Source organism: Diabrotica virgifera, chromosome 3 (genome assembly GCF_917563875.1).
Source record: "Diabrotica virgifera virgifera chromosome 3, PGI_DIABVI_V3a".
In the NCBI taxonomy this organism is placed as follows: domain Eukaryota; kingdom Metazoa; phylum Arthropoda; class Insecta; order Coleoptera; family Chrysomelidae; genus Diabrotica; species Diabrotica virgifera.
The window spans coordinates 67,670,781-67,691,933 of record NC_065445.1 but is presented as its reverse complement, the minus strand read 5'-3'; the positions used below and the strand labels follow the sequence as shown (position 1 = coordinate 67,691,933).

General features: G+C 31.8%; 1 protein-coding gene across 4 annotated transcripts in view; it reads left to right on the top strand.

The window, feature by feature from the left end:
- Positions 1-259: 259 nt before the first annotated feature.
- LOC126881887 (phenoloxidase-activating factor 1-like) overlaps positions 260-21,153 on the top strand; it is a 134,836-nt gene continuing 113,942 nt past the window's right edge. Inside the window, exon 1 of one of the 4 annotated variants that reach the window (XM_050646536.1) lies at positions 260-715. In XM_050646536.1, coding sequence (XP_050502493.1) covers positions 506-715 — 210 coding nt within the window. In that variant the 5' untranslated portion in view covers positions 260-505. Of the gene's footprint in view, positions 716-15,420; positions 15,895-21,153 lie in introns of those variants that run through there. The other 3 variants (XM_050646538.1, XM_050646537.1, XM_050646539.1) reach the window with 3 other exon arrangements.

The following is a 21,153-nucleotide window of genomic DNA, read 5'->3' as shown; positions in this document are numbered from 1 at the left end:
ACTGTGACGGGCATTTTTGTATTTATAATGTATTAGGTATATAGTACCTAAAAAATCCATTTGCAACCTGGCTGCTCAAGTGTCCCGAAAAAAACCTTATTTCTCTGGACTATAAATTAAGTATTGACAATCAGTTTCCGTTAAGTACAAAAATCCTTACTGATCACCGAAAAGAACTGGTTTATGATTTTTAAATGATTAGTTATTATGTTTGATGGTCTACCTAATACATATATATTCAAAATTATGTTAAATCAAAGAGTGTTGCAAAAACCTCGGAGAATAGTTTATAATCAATCGAAGGACCGGTTCTTGTGGTTCTTTTATTGTTTCGTTAATGTCAAGAGTGCGTAGTAGGTGAAGTATATCAGTGTTTTGATTTAAGAATCATCATAATTAAGAAGATGTTATACCCATCGTTCTTGAAAATCTAAATTTCCATGATCATTGATCACACCACACCTGAAGTCCAATCGACTAACTTTTAGTTCTAAAAGTGGAAACCATGGGGGTTGAGTTGACACTAGTTTTGTTGCTTTTTGGCAGTGTTGTGAGTCAAGATCTCGTATCACCGTGCCCTAACTGGTTCAAATATGAAGCCAGGAAGCCTGACGAGCCAGATCGAATTTATGGTGTTCTTACCCTTATGTCAGAGTCTGATCTTGGTGGGATATGGATGCGAGTGAACTTTGATAGGCCTAGTTTACAACTAGGGGTAAGTATACATTGAAAATATATATTTTATCCAATACGAATTTACAAATAGTTTAGATCATATAAAATATATGTTAAAATCATATAAATTGTTTATATTATATAAACAAACGCAAAATATTTATATACGCGGAGAGTACGGAGTAGTCTGAAATTAACATTAAGCTCACTAAACATTTTCGAAAAAAGTGTCATTAAGTTGGAAAAGTCTATGCATAATTTCTTTTAACCTTATTAAAGAAGGGTTTATCTTGTTTCTTTTTTTTTGTATAGCACTATATTTCTGGCCAGCTGTCGTCTGATATTCTCCAGACCTCTAAATAAATATTCCTTATACGCAATATATTTCTACTATCTCCAATTTTTCTTATTTTGTGGAATTATGACATTCTGATGCGTACGCATATATTGGTCTAATAATACCTAATACTATAACATTGCAGTATAGGTTAAGGGATGAAATTGGAAACACCCTAAAACTACCAAAAAATGGCAAAGCCACAGGAATCGACAATATACCCATTGACATAATAAAAGCAGACACCGAGCAGTCAGTAGAGATGCTACATACACTTTTAAATAAAATATGGACGGACGAAGAATTGCCAAAGGAGTGGAAAGAGGGATTGATTATAAAAATACCCAAAAAAGGAGACCTGAGCAAATGCAACAATTGGCGTGCAATAACACTACTAAGTGCCACATCCAAAGTGCTGACCAAAATCATATTGGAAAGATTGAAGCCGTAACTAGATAAAAAACTGAGAAACAACCAAGCAGGCTTCCGTTCCAACCATTCCACTATTGATCACATTTGCATCCTTAGAATTATCTTGGAACAAACAAATGAATGGAATGAAGATATAGATGTAAGTTTTATCGACTTCGAAAAGGCCTTTGACTGTGTAAATAGGGCACAGATGTGAAAAATCCTTAGATTATATGGGATACCACTAAAAATCATAAACTTTATTAAACTCTTCTACGAAGGATACAAAGCCAAACTAGAACATTTAGGTGAAGTAACAGAAGAAATATCCATAGAAAGTGGAGTCAAACAGGATTGTGTACTATCCCCTACCCTATTCCTTATTATGATAGATTGGGTAATGAGGAAAGTAATCGACGATCGAACAGGCATCAGGTGGAACCTTTTCAAACAGTTAGAAGATCTCGAATTTGCAGATGACATCTGCCTGATAACTGAACACCGAAATCATATGCAAGCAAAAATTGACAAATTGGCACAGTACTGCGACACGATCAGACTTCGAATAAACACAGAAAAAACTAAACTTCTAAAAAATAATAACCATCCAAATAATAAAATAATGATAAACGGTAAAGAAGTAGATGAGGCAGACAAGTTCACATATCTGGGATCTGTCATGGAAAGGAGCGAGGGGTGTAAAAAGGATATAGAGACGAGAATAACAAAGGCGCAACACGCATTCAACGCTTTAAATAGAATTTGGCAAACAAACGAAATATCGGAAACAACAAAAATTAAAATCTTTAATAGTTGAATTAAAAGTATACTGCTCTATGGAGCAGAAACATGGAAACAGGACGAAAATACAACTAAAAAACTACAAACATTTGTAAACAAATCTCTAAGAAAAATCCTGAAAATATACTGGCCAAACAAAATAACTAATACAGAACTATGGAAAAGGACAAAGCAAACTAACATATCTACTACAGCCAAGGAAAAAAATGGAAATGGATCGGCCACACTTTGAGGAAAGACCAAAGCAGCATAGCAAGACAAGCACTTGAATACCAACCAGAGGGGAAAAGAAAGAGGGGCAGACCAGACAACAGCTGGAAAAGAACAACAACGAGAGAACACGAAAAAATTGGACTAAGATGGGGCGAAGTCAAAAAGAGAGCAAAAGTGTGGAGGGAATTAGTTCACAATTTATCCAGAGAATAAAAACAAAAGATGCGCTGTCCCGGCCAGACAGCAATCTTACACTTTTGGCCAAGAAACGCATAAGCGCCCAATACTCCACAAGGAGGGATGGAACGAGAGAGATAACATTGCAGTATAGGTCAGTAAATGAACGTGAAATACGGCGATACCCTGTAATTTTCCGTGTCACCACCGAATTGCATGAACATTTGGATTAGGTCCTTCTTACCCTCCACTTCACTTTTGAACGACTCCTTCACGGCAGTGAAAAAACATAGGTACATTCAAAATAAGTCAATTGACTAATTCTGACTAAACAAGATCTGACTAAACAACTATTAAAACTGATACAAAAAATAATAGAACAAAACAGAATACCACAAGAATGGAGATCAAGTATCCTAATACCTCTCTTTAAAAAAAGGAGACAAATCGGACCCGGAGAATTACAGAGGAATTACCTTATTAAACACAATATTAAAATTAACAACCAAAGTGATAACAAAGAAACTGAATGAAATTATAACGTTAGCAGAAGAACAACAAGATTTTAGATCGGGAAGATTATGCACTGATGCTACATTTATAATGAGGCAAGTTCAGGAGAAATCGTTAGAATACAACAAACCGGCATATTTATGTTTCGTGGACCCGAAGGAAGGATTTGACAGGGGCAAATTAAAGGACATTATCCATTTGTTATACTCATGAGAGGTACCTCTAGGAATAATTAAAACGATCAGAAACATCAACCAAAACAACACAATAAAAGTAAAAGTAGATAAACTAACTGACCAAAATTGAAGCTGGCAATGGATTCCTTGAGTCCTTTATTGTTCGACGTGACCATGGATGAAATAATAAAAAAAAGTAAAAACTAAAAAAGGATACCTACCGGGAGCAAAACAACTTAAAATAATCTGCCAGGCAGACGATGCAATACTAATCTCTCAAAATGAAGATGATTTACAACGTATGCTGCAACAATTTAATATAAGTGCTAGAAAATGTAACATGTTAATTTCCCAAAAAAGACAAAATGCATGGTTAAAACAGCAAATCCAATAAGATGTAAATTGCTACGGAAGGCTCGAAACAGAAGTGGAAGATCAAGTGAATAGAGCAAACAGGGCCGCAGGTTGCCTGAATGACACAATTTGGAGAAATAAGAATATCGAAAAAGAAATGAAATGCAGAATTTAAGAAATACGCGACAGAAACACGACCCGACACAGAGAGGACAAAAAGATTGCCCTCGTAAGACTCTATTGGACAGAGCTACAAGCAGTGGCGGCTGGTCAGAGTCGGCAGGGTCGGCAGTGCCGAACCACACATTTATGGACACATTATAGATTTTTTTAAATATTTAAGTTAATCAGAGTTGATGATATTAGTTTCTGTAAAATTAAAAAAATATCTGTGAGATAATACAGACTAAATTTTATTCATTGTTTTTAAAAGAATTCGATCGATCCGATACGTTAAGTGATCCCTGTGCGCTGTGCGTAAGAAACTTTTCAAATTAATGATCCTAGCCATGCACCCGATTGCGATTGTGTGAATTCTTATAAAACGCGCTTCGGCAAGCCGTCCCCAGATTGACAATTTGCTTGTAATAAGAAGCTATGGAATATTAGCCGATAGGCAACCAATTATACATTCCCCGTATTTATTTGAATGGCAAGTACGGCAGATAAACAATCTGCCGAGCGGTGATCTGCAAACGGCAACAAGACACATACCTATTATAGACCAGGGCGCATCTGTAAAAATATTAGTACATTAATTTGGACGTTGAGAGGTGACTCATATTTTTTGCAGAAATTGCTTGAAAATAACTCATACAATAATATTTGAGTTATCCTCCCACTCAAAAAGGTCCGGAACATTATTTAAACAATCAAAATGTCAAAAAATTAAGGAAAAATTCGATTTTTTTCTTAATTTTTTGATTATAACTTTAAAAGTATTATTTTTCGAAAAAGTTACACTGACATAAACGTTGCGTAATTAAATTTCCTACAATATAGGATTAGTTAAAAATTTTGAAAATTGTCACCCTTGTTGCAAAATAGCAATAATTGCGAAAAAATCATAAAAAACAAGTATTCGTATTTTACGTTTTTCAACCATTTATGGTTGTACTTAGGACCTTCATAATTTTACCCAAAAAAACTATATCATATAGTAAAACAATACTGTGAATTTCATTAAGATCGGTTCAATAAATTTTGCAAAATAAATTTTGCAATCCAGCTTTCGCAAAAAAATTCATTTTTTCAAAATGTAGCAGAACTGAAAATAAAGCAGACATCAAGTTGAATTTATTTTTACGTATAGAAGAATACTGTACCTTTCTTCTATATGTAAAAAAATCAACTTGCTATCTGCTTTATTATCAGTACTGCAACATTTTGAAAAAATTATTTTTTTTTGCAAAAGCTGGATTGCAAAATTTATTTTGCAAAATCTATTGAATCGATCTAAATGAAATTTACAGTATTGTTTTATTATATCATAAAGGTTTTCTGATTAAAATATGAAGGTCGTAAGTGTAGGATAAATGGTTGAAAAAAGTAAAATGCGAATACTTGTTTTCTACGTTTTTTCGCAATTATTGCTGTTTTGCAACAAAGATGACACTTTTAAAATTTTTAACCAATCCTATATTGTAGGAAATTTCATTATGTAACTTTTATGTCGGTATAACTTTTCTCAGAAAAGAATACTTTGAAAGTTATTATCAAAAAACGAAGAAAAAAATCGAATTTTTTCTTCATTTTTTGATATTTTGATTATTTAAACAATGTACCGGATCTTTTTGAGTGGAAGGATAACTCAATTATTATTTCCAAATAATTTTCAAAATATCTATTAGACAAGTTCATTAAAATTATCCATCATTCTTTAATCAAATAAAATAAGAAAATGAATTAACAGTTTTATATGCTGATCTAAATATTTTCTAAATAAGGTGGGATAAGTTACAAAATATGTTTAATTTTATATACTCCAATTCATTAGTTATCACAAACTGTTCCCGAAATTAATAAATTATTGTGCTCAAATGTGGGAAAATTCTGCCTCCAACGAACGGGATTTCTCTTGTCTCAAAAGAGTCAAAACTGATTGTCGAAACACCATGAAACAAGAGAGAATGTCAAACTTGTCTCAAATGTCAATAGAAAAAAAACTTTTAAAACCTCTCCAAAACAATAATAAATTTTACAATGACGTTATAACCCATTTTGCTACTTCGAAACAACATAGACTAGAGTTAATTTATAAACAGGTTTAGGTTCTAAATTTATAGAAAAAAACAAAAAAAAACAAAAAAAAAATAAAAATAAATAAAAAAAATAAAAAAAAACAAAAACCAAAAATCTTCTATGAAATTGAAGCCTTTTAATTAGATGGCATACCTATCTGAGGAGACAAAACCTTGCCGACCCTGTACCTAAGCCACGAGCCGCCACTGGCTACAAGTACAGATATATTTATGACGGAGATGCAAGGTGGATAACATTAATAACTGGAATAACTAAAACGATGAAACGACAACTTACTAGAGGCACATTGAAAAAACAGACAGAGTCATGTCTATACCAAAAAAAGAAGAAGACTAAGGGCCGGTTGTTCGAACGCTAATCAACAATGATCACTATCAAATATTTAATTACTGTCACTAAAACTGTCAATGTCAACTTTTATTGGGTTGCTGAAAACATAATTGATTAAAATTATGAGATTAGTTAATCAATTAACATAACAATTATTAACATAATTGATTAAGTAATTTCATAATTATAATTAATTATGTTTTCAGCAACCCAAACAAAGTTGACATTGACAGTTGGTGACAGTAATTAAATATTTGATAATGATCATTGTTGATTAGCGTTCGAACAACCGGCCCTAATTCTAACCAACTTTTATTCTATAGACTTTTTTCACTCAAGCCAATACTTTTTGAGTTATTTGCGGGTGAAAATGTTTATTTTTAAACAAAAAAAAATACGTTTTTAGATGGTTTTTGTTTTTCGCAAATAACACAAAAATTAAGTATTTTATTAAAAATATATTTTTCTTTGTTGTAGCGCATGATTAGTAGGTTTCTATTCATCAAATTATTAATCGAATATTTCAACGTAAAATAACCAAAAAATGAAGTACTTTTCGGGGAAAACTCATCAAAAAAATTTTAAATTGTTTACAAAGCTTTATTTTAGTTTTTTCTATAAAAGTTTCTAGCATCGAAATTAAGCAAGTTACGCTCAAAATAAAGTTGATTCCTTTTTCTGGTAAAAAATTCGTGAAAATCATCCCCTAATTTGCATCCCAAAAAAATTAATCGTTAAAGCTTTACAATTTACTTTATTTATGGATTGTTTATAAGCTGTGTAAGTTTCAACGGTTGAAAGTGCTTATTTTTGAAAGGGTTTAAAGGGCTTGAACGAGTCTAGTGAGTCTAGTGAACTAATCACTAGTGTATGCAAATTTTGAACAGCCATATCTTAACCAATTTTTGCCTTACAGAAAAAGAAAAAAAATAAAAGTATTCATAAAAGCAAAACCTACATTTCTTGCTCTTCGAGATTTTTTGTACGACTAATAAGTTATTTTGGAAAAACGGCATTTAATTTGAAAATTAAAAAAAAATTAAAAATTAAACTTAAAACCATTTTTGAAGTTATACTTCTTTAAGCGCGGTTGAGATTGAGGGTGAATTTATATTGATCTGCTCGCATGCGCACACCGACAGTTTGGTATTAGTCTTTATACGGGCTCTGATTGGGTGTTGAAATGATCTGTCAATAATTGTTCAATATGGAGGTTATCGGTAAACAAAAATGTATAATATATTAGTTTTTATTGTTGTGAGGACAGAAATAAAATCAAATTTATAATTATAGTGACTTTTTAAATAGTTTTGAAAAGCCACAGGTACGTAATTCTAAATGTTTCAGTTGTATTCCAATAAAAAATTATCTTCATACCTATTTGGAAAATGTAAAAAAAATAATGTACTTACCTAGTACTTGCTATGCTATACCCCTAGTAGGCAATGCTTTAATTTACATAATCTGATTACGAACAAACTTTCTACAAATTTTCATCTAATGTATCGTTTTCTTACTCTATATATTGTTGTATTTTAATTCGACAAAAATCAAACTAATAAAAATTCATATAAACAAAATGTCAAAAAGTTGTTCAGTTTGTGTATATTCCCACATGACGTATACGCGAAGGTGGTGCAGTTTGAAATCGCTTCGACTCTCGTACGGCGGGGTACACGGGAAGTAGGTTCAAGCCCAATGCAAGTTATATCATTTTTTATTTTTTTATAGATTTTATGATTGTAAGTATATTATTATATAATTTTTTTTCAGAAAATACGTATTTAATTAAAATTTTTGTGTTTGTGTGTGTTTTATTCTTTTATTTTTTTAATTTTTGGTATTGTTTTAATAAAAATTTTTGGAAAGTAGTAGAGAAACTGTTTAAAGTATATTGATTTCGTTGAAATCATATAATAGAAGTATAACTTCTTACGTGCGTACAAAGTACACACATTCTTTTTTTTTAATAAGCACTTTGAACCAATGAAAGTAACAAACCATATTATAAGCCATACAAAAGTAAATGGTAAAGCAGTAACGTAAATAGCAGTAAGTTAATTTCATTTGAGATGCTAATTAGAGGGTGATTTTCACGAATTTTTTTACCAAAAAAGGGGATCAACTTTTATTTTAGCGTAACTTGCTTAGTTTTGATGCCAGAAACCTTTGTAAAAAACACTTTTAAAAATTTTGATGAGTTTCTCCAAAAAGTGTTTCATTTTTTTTATTATTTCACGTTGAAATATTCGATTTGGCATTTGACGAATAACAAGCTACTTTTCATGAGCTACATCGCTGAATCTACTGGGTCTACAGATTTAATAGGTACATATACTTACCATTTTTTTTTTGTTTTGTTATAGGTAGCTACATTTTTGCTGAAAATATTTTTTTGGGTGAAATACTTACTTTTTAAGTAATTTGCGAAAAACCGTCTAAAAATGTGGGTTTTTTGTTGGAAAATGAACATATTCACGCTCAAATAACTCGAAAAGTATTGACTTAGGGCCGGTTGTTCGAACGCTAATCAACAATGATCATTATCAAATAATTAATTACTGTCAATGTCAATTGTTAAAAGATAATTAATTACAATTCTGAGACCATAATCAATTAATATAACAATAATTATTAACATAATTAATAATAAATCTCATAATTGTAATTAATTATGTTTTCAGCAACCCAAACAAAGTTGACATTGACAGTTTTGGTGACAGTAATTAAATATTTAATAATGATCATTGTTGATTAGCGTTCGAAAAACCGGCCCTAAGTGAAATAACTCCATAAAACAAAAGTTGCTTAGAATTAGTCACTTTATCCATTTCCGGACTTATTTTGTACGTATGTTTTTTCAGCCACGAGAAAGGGTGGCTTTCACCCACCAAGTAAAAGCAACTAACGGCACAAGTATGTATAGGTAAACATACACAATATATTGTGTGTTTTCAAAGCTCTATCTAGTAACCACTAACAGCAAAAAATAGTACATGCTAACTATCCGCAGGCGCTTTAAGTTACAAGTATTTACGATCAGACTACACAGTTTCCGTTAAGTACAAAAATCCTTCCTGAGCATTGACCGATGCTGACCTTCCGTGGTTCAACGGGGATTTCTTTGAGCAATAAAACTGGCCTTGATAACACCAATAATAAATTGATTCTGCTAAATAATTAACGCAACGGAGAATTACAGCCTTCAAATACATTCTTCGAAAAGTTTCACAAAACTCTTCAGCGACCACCAAATTGGCCGACTGATTCCCACTGTAGGCCAGTCAAGTAGTAAGTTTTTTACTCGACACAATAATTACACAGGCCAACGAAAAAAAAAAAAGATTTATAAAACTTTTCTTGCAAATTTATGTGAATTCTAAGTATTTTTTAGCGATCAAAAAGAATCTGCAATTAGAATTTACGTATCGCCCACAGTTTTCCCACAATATGACACTGGTTTATTCTACATTATATTAATTTGAAAAAGACAAAATACCGAAACCTTTTATCTAATTCTTATCTTGTAATGGTATAGGTATGTACCATCCTTTCAGGAGTCAATGCTTGTGTATCTTCTTTCTCTTTTTTCTGTAAAACTTCTCAAGTAGCTTTTTCTCCTATGCGAGGCACTCTGTTGTTCCTGATGAAGTTACCAACAGTAATTACCCATCATGTTGGTGTTCCAATACCTCTTTTATCCACGCTTTTATCGTTTCTCCATCACCTTGATATCCTGGTGGAAGCGTTCGCCTTGTTCTTCCCTGACATCACCCAGATTTTCAGGGAAAAAGTCAAGATGATTATGCAAAAAGTGGATTTTGAGGCTCATTACACATCCCAAATCTTTAAACTTATCTAATAAATTAGCTACTATAAGCTCGTAGTTAGGGTCTTTCACATTACCTATAAAAACTTGGTTACAACTTTTTTGAATGCAATCCAAGCTTCTTTTTCCTTAGTAGTCATCTTGGTTTCACCATATAATTAATTATGCAGTTTTAAGTAATTATGCAATTTTAATTATTAAATTGTGAGAGAATGGTGGGTGATACATTTTTAATAATGATTTTCGGACTCAGCACACTAAAAAGTTTTTCATCGTTGGATTGTGTTATATGTATAGGCTGGTTTGACAGTTGAAATATGTATGAGATATTACAAAAAGACTCTTTCATCTAGGGATTCATCAATTTTTTAGTGAAACTATTTTTAAATAAACAATCAAAACATCGAGACCAGAGCATTTAGCACTAAAAACAACGGAATAAATCGATTTTTAAAGTTATAGTTCTTTAGGCACGAGGGTGAATTTTTATTTTTCTGGGCGCATACGCACACCTACAGTATGGTATTAGTCGCTACATCTTTTAAGTTATGTAGCACAAATAAGGTGTGCGTGAAAAGAATATATTATTAGTGTTTTTAGTAAATATATTTATTATAATTTTTGTGTCTGTGGATTTGTCTTCCTCGTAATAAGTATTATTGAAAATGTTTATTTTCAATTAATCTATCTGTCACCGTAATTGTAATTATGTCCGAGAAATGATCGTACGTATACACACCGGTGGTAGCTCATCGGTAGAGCATTCGCCTACGGATCGAGAGGTCCAACGTTCAAATCCGGTTTTTTCTTTTTTTAAATTTTTGGTATTCTTTTCGTTCTTTCTAAAATTAGTTTAATATTTAAATACAATACAAAAAACTGTTTTTCTACAACCGTGTTAAAAATGCAATTTATTTACTATATGTCATATTATTTATAAGTTATTAGTTTGTGAAAACTGTCATTATAGATAGCAGTGCGTGAAGGGTTTAAAGTGTGCGTGAAGTAACAATGTATTTTAAATGGGATTTACTTTTTCGCACACTTTCAATGGGTTTTTTGGCACACTTTCATATAATCAAATATCCTTAACTTTCGCGTTGTCATGTTGATGACAATATGAGCAATGACTTACAACAAAATTTTTGACAGTTTTGTGATTTGAAAGTAGTTAGGATTTTTAAATGTCAAAGTTCTAAAAATTGTAGAATAGAAATAAATTCCAGTGACGAAGAGTTACAGTTTTTTTATTTGTTTATCGTAGATAAAATATTGTATGAAACTGTGCGTGAAGTACTTTTTGCGAACTTACGCGATGTATAGCACTCGCTCCGTTGTCGCTCGTGCTCTAAAAATCGCGTGCGTTCGCAAAAAGCATACTTCACGAACTGTTTCATAAATAACTATTTTAGCACTCCATAGGAGCGTTAAAAATGCTACTTTAAGGCACTAGTGCTTTAAAAAATTTAAGGCACTGCAGTTAAAAGTGAATTGTCAAATTGTGAATCAAAATATTTATATTTCATTTATTAACATTAATATTAATTGTACAACTTGCGCAATTTGAAAAAGGTGGTTTAAAAGGTTTTTTAAAATTTAATTTAAACTGTATTATTGCATTTTTAACACGTTTGTAGAAAAAGCTAATAAAATTTGTTAGAATATACAACAATAAAAGTAAGATGTTATTCTACAGTTGTTATGATTTACGTATTGACAGTATAGGCAGTTTTGATGTAATGTCAAGAAAAATATAAAAATGGAATGTCAGTCAAGTTCAAGTAAAAGTTTTTGTAGATATTGTCCTGTAATTGAGAATGAATAAATTATAATTGTTGATATATAAGACGTTTGTAGAAAAAATATTGTATGATATACGTGTTAAAAAGTACATTTTTAAGGCACTCATGTGAATTGCAGAATTCGCTTCGCTCATTCCACATGCGTGCCTTAAACGTGTATTTTTAACACTTGTATCATAAATAACTATTAAAGTAGATATATTGATTTCGTTGAAATCATAATATGAAGTTAGATTATATTATAAGAGAAGTATAACTTCTTACGTGCGTACAAAGTACACACACATTCTTTTTTAAATACAGCACCTAGCTAGAGACTTCTCTAGACTTCTCTAGAAAGTCTAGGTATCTACTATACAAAAATGGGTGGAAATACATAATTGCATTTTAAAGTGCATAACATACATCCAAAAGTGCATAAAGATTTCAAAATCAGTATATTAAGAGCCATATTTTATTATTCGGGGAGTTTTAGGGTCATTGAACACAAATACGCAATAAGAACCGACCCCCGAAGTACCTGGTGCTCAGGGTTATTGCTAAGGCACGTCATCTGGAGTTTCGAGGGTTTTAAGCACTAAATTGATTCAAACAAATTATTCGGAGGATTTTGGGGTTACTGAACACGAATAACAGAAACCAGAATCAGAACAACCCTCGGAGCATCTAGTGCCCAGGGTGACTGATAAGTAAGTCATCTGGAATTACGAGGCTTTTCGGTTTTCGGAGGTTGGTTCTGATGGCGTATTCGTGTTCAGCAACCGCAAAACCCTCGAGTAATCTATTTGCATCAATTTAGTGTCGAAAAGCCTCGAAATTCCAGATGACGTGCATATCAGTCACCCTGGGAACTAGGTGCTCCGAGGGTCGGCTTTGATGTTATATTCGTATTCATCAACCCCATAAAACCCCCGAGTAATCTGTTTGTGTTTGTATCAATTTAGTGCCGAAAACCCTCGAATCTCCAGATGATGTGCCTTAGAAGTAACCCTGAGCACCAGGTACTTCAGGGGGTCGGTTCTGATTGCGTATTCGTGTTCAGTGACCCCAAAAACCCCTTCGATAATAAAATCTGGCCTTTAATATACTTATTTTGACATGTTTAGGCATTTTGAATGCATTTCATGTACTTTAAAGTGCAATTATGCATTTCCACCCATCTTTGTATAGTAGACTTTTTTCTTGACGTCATTCTGAACACAATGGAAAAAGATGCAAGTCTCTAGATGCTATATTTAAAAATCGATTTATTTTGTTCTAAATGCCTTGGTCTAGTCAAACTCATTATTTTGCTCATAACTTAAAAACTTGTCTATTTACAGAATTGACGTCAACAGACAACTCTTTCAGAAAGAAAAGATACACAAAATTAGATATGCTGAATTAAACTCGGTTAATTAACAAAAAAGTTATTGTAAAATGAACAAAAAAATCGCTGTTTTGGAATTTTGTTAATAACTTTTTATTATTTATTAAAATTTGTTTAAGTGGACGCTTCCAATCGTGTTTGAATTGTGCGCAAAACATAGGCCAGATCGGTTGAATAGTTTTTGCGAAATTTAATTTGTTTATAAGATTTTTTGAAAAACGAGCTTATTTCTAAGGCTGGTTCAGCTAATTTGACTACGTGGACCACAATAATCAGGGGCTTATTTTCTTCGTGGAAAAAAAGTTAAAAATAGTTATTTATCTACTCTATATCATATTATGTATGAGTTTTTAATTTGTGAAAACTGTGATTATAGATAGCAGTACCTGAAGGGTTCAAAGTGTGCGTAAAGTAACGATGTATTTTAAATGGGATTTACTTTTTCGCACTGTTTTTGGCACACCTTCCTTAACTTTCGCGTTGTCATTGAGATGGCATATTATGAGCAATAAATTACAACAAAAGTTTTGACAGTTTTGTGGTTTGAAAGAAGTTTGAATATTTAAATGTCAAAGTTCTATTAGCACTTCAGCACGTTCTAAGAGCACTTTCAAACACGATAGGACCCTCAAGTTTAGGTACATTTAAACAAATTTTAATAAACAATAAAAAAGTTACCAATAATTTCCAAACACAGCGATTTTGTTGTTAATTTTGCAATAACTTTTTTGTTTATTAACCGATTTTAATTTAGCGTGTCTTATTTTGTATATATTTTTTTCTGAAAAAGTTGTCTGTTGACGTCAAATATGTAAATAGTAAAGTTACCTTTAAGAAAAACTTTACCAAGCTGCAGACGGGGGATGTGAATTGGATAGTGTAGAATTCCTTCCCTTTGTCTTCACTGCAGCATCCATTTGGCTTGCAAATTGTAGAAGCCTTGGCGGTGTCACCAGGAAAGTGTACCAATAAGTTTTTCAATTTAAAAATCTTTTAGTAGTATTTTTAATATTTTCAATATTATTAATGTTGCCATTAGGATTGAAAAGCTTCCATCTTTCAACTGCCAGATGACGCTAGTCACCTGCCCTATTTGTTTCAGTTGCAATGTGTGGGAAAAGCTCTCGTGCGGGTCAGTTAGGATATGGAGAACAAGCCTGCGCTCTCTCCGATGAGATTCCAATAAAAATCGAAAATCGCGATTCAGAGAGCTGGATTGCACTCCGTATTCTAATTATTGAAAAGTAAGATTGTTTTGCCTTCGCATTGCAACTGAATAAAAATGGTATACATTTTTATTTTATAGTCGTATTACTGCAGTATACATCGTATTTTATAGTGCTTACCAAGCTGCAGACGGGGGATGTGAATTGCATAGTGTAGAATTCCTTCCCTTTGTCTTCACTGCAGCATCAATTTGGCTTGCAAATTGTAGAAGCCTTGGCGGTGTCACCAGGAAAGTGTACCAATAAGTTTTTCAATTTAAAAATCTTTTAGTAATATTTTTAATATTTTCAATATTATTAATCTTGCCATTAGGATTGAAAAACTTCATCTTTCAACTGCCAGATGACGCTAATCACCTACCCTATTTGTTTCAGTTGCAATGTGTGGGAAAAGCTCTCGGTGCTGGTCAGTTAGGATATGGAGAGGAGAACAAGCCTGCGCTCTCTCCGATGAGATTCCAATAAGAATCGAAAATCGCGATTCAGAGAGCTGGATTGCACTCCGTATTCTAATTGAAAAGTAAGATTGTTTTGCCTTCGCTTTGCAACTGAATAAAAATGGTATACATTTTTATTAAATAGAAAAGTCTTTAAGTTATTAGCAAATCAAAGAGTTGACATTTTGGTTGCTTTTTTTTTAATAGTTCACTAAAAAATTGATGAATGCCTAGATAAGAGTATTTTTGTAATATCTCATACTACACATTTCAACTGTCAAATCCGTCAATACAATTGTGACGAAAAAAGGCTTATTTTTTGCTAACTTGATTGGCCTACTATTTAAGATTCAGTGAAACAAAAGGCTGTAATTGTGGTTTGACGAATTGAAAAGAACTTGTTTATAATTTTTTGAATTAGATAACATGTTTGATGGTGCATCTATATTAAAATTATATTAAATCGAAGAATGTGACAAAAACTCCGAAGAATCGTTTCAATAATAGTCAATCGAGGACCGGTTCTTTTGGTTCTTTTATTTTTTCGTTAATGTTAGTGTGTTTTGTAGGTGAAGTAGCTTCACAAATATAATTATGTCTCAGCGTGTTGTGTTAACAACCACTACTCATTGCTAAAAACCCATCATAATTAAGAAAATGGAATTTTAATTGCTCTTGAAAACCTAAATTTTTACAGTTCTAAGTGTCCAGTTATGTAGTGATCACATCTGAAGTCCAATCGACTAACTTTTAGTTCTAAAAGTGCTAAAATATGTTCGGGGTTGGATTTACACTAGTTTTGTTTTTTGGCAGTGTTGTGAGTCAAGATCTCGTATCACCGTGCCCTAACTGGTTCAGATATGAACCCAGAAAGCCCGATGAGCCAGATCGAATTTATGGTGACCTTACCCTTACGTCAGATTCTGATCTTAATGGGATATGGCTTCGAGTGATATTTGATAAACCTAGTTTACAACTAGGGGTAAGTATATATATGTAGCTTTTTTACAGGCTTTTTAGGCTCAGAGCATTGTTGTTCTTTTCTATAGCTTTCTGTTATTTGTCAACTTCTTCCAGTCTGTTATTCCCTTTTCTTTTAGGTCTTCTACTACCGTCTCTCTCCATCGCTTTCGTGATCATCCTCTCTTTCTTTTGTAATCTGATACTCTCCATGCTATTTTCTTGACCACTCTGTCATCGTTCATTCTTTCTATGTGGCCCAGCCACTGCAACCTCCTTGATTTGATTACCCTATCTATTTGTGGTTCCTCGTAAACATGATAGACTTCCTCATTTGTCCTTCTTATATACTTACCCTTCCTCTGTTCTCTTCCCCCCTAATATTCTTCTGAGCATTTTCCTATCTCAATCTTCTTACTATTTCTTTTGTTGTTTGGTTGAGTATCCATGTCTCATATCCGTATATCGCTGTTGGTCTTATTATAGTCTTTAAATCCTGAATTTCGTATTCCATGACAGCTGCTATGATCTTAGTAAATAATTCATGTCATCCGCAGATCTATTGGCTTTACTTAATCTGGCATCAGTTTCTTTCAGTTCTTCACACTTGTTTGTTATCCCTGCTGCTAGATATACAAATTCGTCTATTTCCTCAAACTTAAACTCTCCTAATTGTGTGCTTACCTTGAAATTTGCCCCATCCCCCCTTTCTCTTCCTACTTTCATATCCTTGTTTTTCTTTTGATTTATTTTTAAACCGATTTTATACGCTTCACTTACTAATCTTTCTGTTATCTCTTTCAGTATCTTTTCACTCGTCGGTACAATTGCCACATCAACTGCGTATCCCACTAACTGATGACTCTTGTACAATATGTTCCCATGTCTATTTAAGTTGCTGTTCCTAATGATTTTTTCTAGTATTATGTTAAATATTAGCGTTGATAGCGGTCTCCTTGCCCAAGTCCTGACCTGACTGCAAAATCTTCTGAGGTTTCCTCTTTTACTCTTACGTTGCAGGTCGTATGATTCAATGTCATCATCACTAGTTTCTTTAGCGTCGTAGGTATTTCAAATTCTCTCTTCTTTAAAATCTATGAATAATAATATTGCCGGGATTTTGTATTCATAGCAGCTGGTCAGTACCTCTTTCATTATGAATATTTGATCGGCTGTTCCTGTGCTTTTCCTAAACCCTGCTTGATATTCCCTATCTCTGGTTTAACTACTACTTCCAGCCTGATTTTAAGTATTGATTGTTGCTATTATTTTATAGGCCACATCTAACAGTGATATTGCATTAACGATAATCTCAATAAATATTTTCTCGAAAGAAGTGACATCAAGCTGACCAAGTGACCCTCGAGTGAAACTCGCTGCGTGGTTTTTTTGACCTTTTTTAAGAGGGGTTTACCTCGTTTTATTTTGTTGTAAAGCACCATATTTTATGACCAGGTGTCCTCCGATAACTTTTAGCAACCATACTATAGGGAGGATGGGGTAGTTAGGTACACTTTTGATGGAGGGCTTATATTTTGATAGTTTGTACAGTAAACTCCCTCTATAACGAGAACTGAAATGACGGACTAATTACCTCGTTATAAGCGGATCACGATATATCAGACAACAATAATATTGAAATGTTTTGATACCTCTTACGTAGTTTATTAGGTGTCGACCTGAACAATGAGACGTAAATCGTAAATTGTAAATTTCCTACAATATTCAATATCAGTCGATATAAAGAAAGAAATTTATTACAGGCGGGAAGTTTATTACAGCACTGACCTCGATAATAACACATATGTTAGGCATTTCTATATACAGGCAGTTGGGGTATTTATTTATAGCCATTACTGCGCTAAAAAATAGGTAAAGAAACATATTCTTCGATTTCATTTTTCCTCGTTATATCCAAATATGTCTCGTTATAGAGGTGTTATAGTTCAATAAGAATTTCATGGGAAATCTAGTGAACCTCGTCATAAGCGAAAACTATTTAATCCAATCTGCCCCAACCGACCATGGCGTCTAAAAAATAAAGTCGTCAGTTTACAATACATTCCATACTTTTACAAATATACGATAACCGTCTATTACATTAAGGGCCGGTACTTTATGTATTTCTGTCGGTATAGAGATCTTTTGTACGTACCTTAATTTAGTTACACTCTAGGATGCCAATACAGACCGATCAAATAAAATTACAATACATGTAAATCAAAATGTAATTCCGTACAAGTTGGAATAAATTTTTTATCAAAGTTTAGGTCAAAACAAAAGATATTTTCAAGAAGTATATGATTCATATGATTGGATCATTGTTTAAATAATTAAAAATGGGTAATTTTTGCTCAAGATTTACCTTTTTAAGTGCTGCGGTAATTCGTGTTCATATAAAAGTTTTTACAATTTTTTTCTGCAAAGCTGAAGAAACAGTTTTTTATATAAAACTTACTAAATTAAATTTTACCCTTAATTTATTTAAATAATTTTAAATCAAAATTGAAAAACAAATTTCCAAAAAATATTATTTGCATTATAAAAAATAAGCACTGCCAAACATTTTGTTTTGCATAAAAGTTGCGCTATCGTATCAGTATAAATTGAAAAAAAAAATGGTTGCTAAAAATTTAGTATTTTATGAGATATTTAATTTGTTTATAAAATATTACCATTTTTTCAATTGCAAAAACGCGGTTGTTGCCGATAGCGTATACAAACTTTTAAGCAAGCAAGCAAGCAATTTGATTCAACCCGACCTGTGGAAGATGTCCACCCTATTGAAAAAGTACATTCGGGTGTAACAATTCATTGGGGCGAGGTATTTTGACCCGAGATTAAAACAGGGATCACCCCACCTCGCTCCAATGCCCCAGGCCATCCCTTTCCTCGCTCCAAGCAAACTTTTAAGGTCTCATTTTTTTTTGCTTTTATGTATATTTTCGACAAATGTATAAACGAATCAAAATTTCAATTAAACACTCCTCAAAAATGGCGTTTGAAAATTGGTGTAATTTGTTTAAAATTTGTTTTTTTAATAACATCGCCAGGATTTAACATTTTGAAATTATTTTTCGATATCCGTATTTCTGGTAGTTTTTGACACATTAACAAAAGAAAAAAATTTCTAGAACCATTTTTTGCCGAGATAGCTTTTCCAAGTTTAAAAATTCATAATTAGTTTATTTATCAATATTAACATTTAAAAGTGCGTGAGTACACCTATTTAAACCTACTACTTAACAATGCCATTTATACACATAATAAAAATTGTAGAATGTTTTAAAAAATAATGATTTTCATAGCACCTTAAATGAAAACTTTTTGCCTGAAAATTGGCGGAGGAGTAGTTTGCGATATATCCGTTAATAATTGGCCAATTTCAATGTTTTTTTTTATTTGGGGCAGCATATAAAAATAATAACATCTGCATGAGCCTTTTTGCAATAAATATTCATTAATTTGTTATAAACAATATTTTTTTCTCTAATATTGTGATAAATAAAAGTTGGCACCAAAGATAACCACAAAACAGTATAAATTTTTTTTAATCTAACAAAATAGTAATATTTTGTTAAAGAAACATAACAACTTTTTTCTTTGTACAAATCATTGGCAAAATCTCGCAAAGTTAACGTGAATACAAAAGAAAATAATATAATAAAATGGAGGACAACCTCTATTATAAATCTGTTATGTATATAAGTGAATAAAAATTGACAAATATATACACAGTTTTTAGTATACTACCTGTTATAAAGATTGTAAAATTAAACGTAAAATACATAATACAGTGCGTCCATAAAGTAACGCATAAATTCATTATTTTGGAAACCGGCGTCTTTAAGGAAAAATACCGAAACAGGTCGATTTTTATTTTTAAATTGCAATTTTGTGGCATATATATTATACTAGTGACGTCATCCACCTGGGCGTGATGACGTAATCGATTATTTTTTTAAATAAAAATAGGGGTCATGTGATAGCTCATTTGAAAGGGTATTTAATTCTCTATTCAGTGGTATAAACATTAACATATTTATTTATACAGGGTGTCCAAAAAATTATTATTTTTTAATTAAATTTATTGATACAAAAAGATAAATGTATGTAATTTGTTTAATTCTAAATACATTTTACTCCTGTTAAAAAGCATAAAAATGTTTTATTTAAAAATTAAACATTGATTTTCGCTTAAACGAAATGTTCAAATTGCCAAGAGGCAAGTTGGTGGCAGCTTTAAGATTGAATTTAAGCGAAAAGTAATATTTATTTGTCAAACAAACATGTTTTTCTTGTTTTCTGACAACAGTAAAACGTATTTTAAATTAAATAAATTACAGACATTCTTTTTTTTTGTCTCAATTAATTGGATTAAAATTTTTTTCTTTGAACACCCTGTATAAATCATTACGTTAATGTTTATATTAGTGAATAGAGAATTGAATGCCTTTTCAAATGAGCTATCACATGACCCCTATTCTCATTTAAAAAATCATCAATTGCGTCATCAAGCCCAGACGGATGACGTCACTAGTATGATATATATGCCAAAAAATTGTAATTTAAAAATAAAAATCGACCTGTTTCCGCATTTTTACTTAAAGTCACCGATGTACTAAATAATGAATTTATGCGTTACTTTATGGACGCACTGTATACTGTAAGTTGGAAACATATGGGAAACTTTTTTATTATTAATTTTACGAAAAAAAGTTATTCTTCATAAAAAGCTCTGCATGGTCTAAAACCTGTGATTCAACGATCAGATATCCAATTTTATGAATATTATAAGTACGAGGTATGTCAAAAAGTATGAATTTCGCTCAAGAGTAAAGTAGCTTTATTTTTCACAATATTGAAAATTTCTATTATGAAAAGTTGTTTGAAATTAAGAACTATATTCTAATATGCAATTAAATCCTTCAAATTTAAACAATTTTTTTTTTTGAAAAATTATGGATTACCAACATTATTTTCAGTTATTTCAATTCTGATAACTCTTTTATTAGTAATTTTACGAAAAAAAGTGATTTTTAATAAAAAGTTCTGCATGGTCTAAAACCTAAAATACAACCATATTATATCAAATTTTATTAATTTTATATCAGGTACCTATGTCAAAAAAGATGAATTTAGATTAAAAGTAAAGTACCTTTATAGTTCAGAAAATTTCAATTAGAAGGATGTAATTACATATTAAAAACATAGTTTTTAATTCTAAATAACTCTTCATTATAATAATTTTCGATATTGTGAAAATAAAGGTATTTTACTC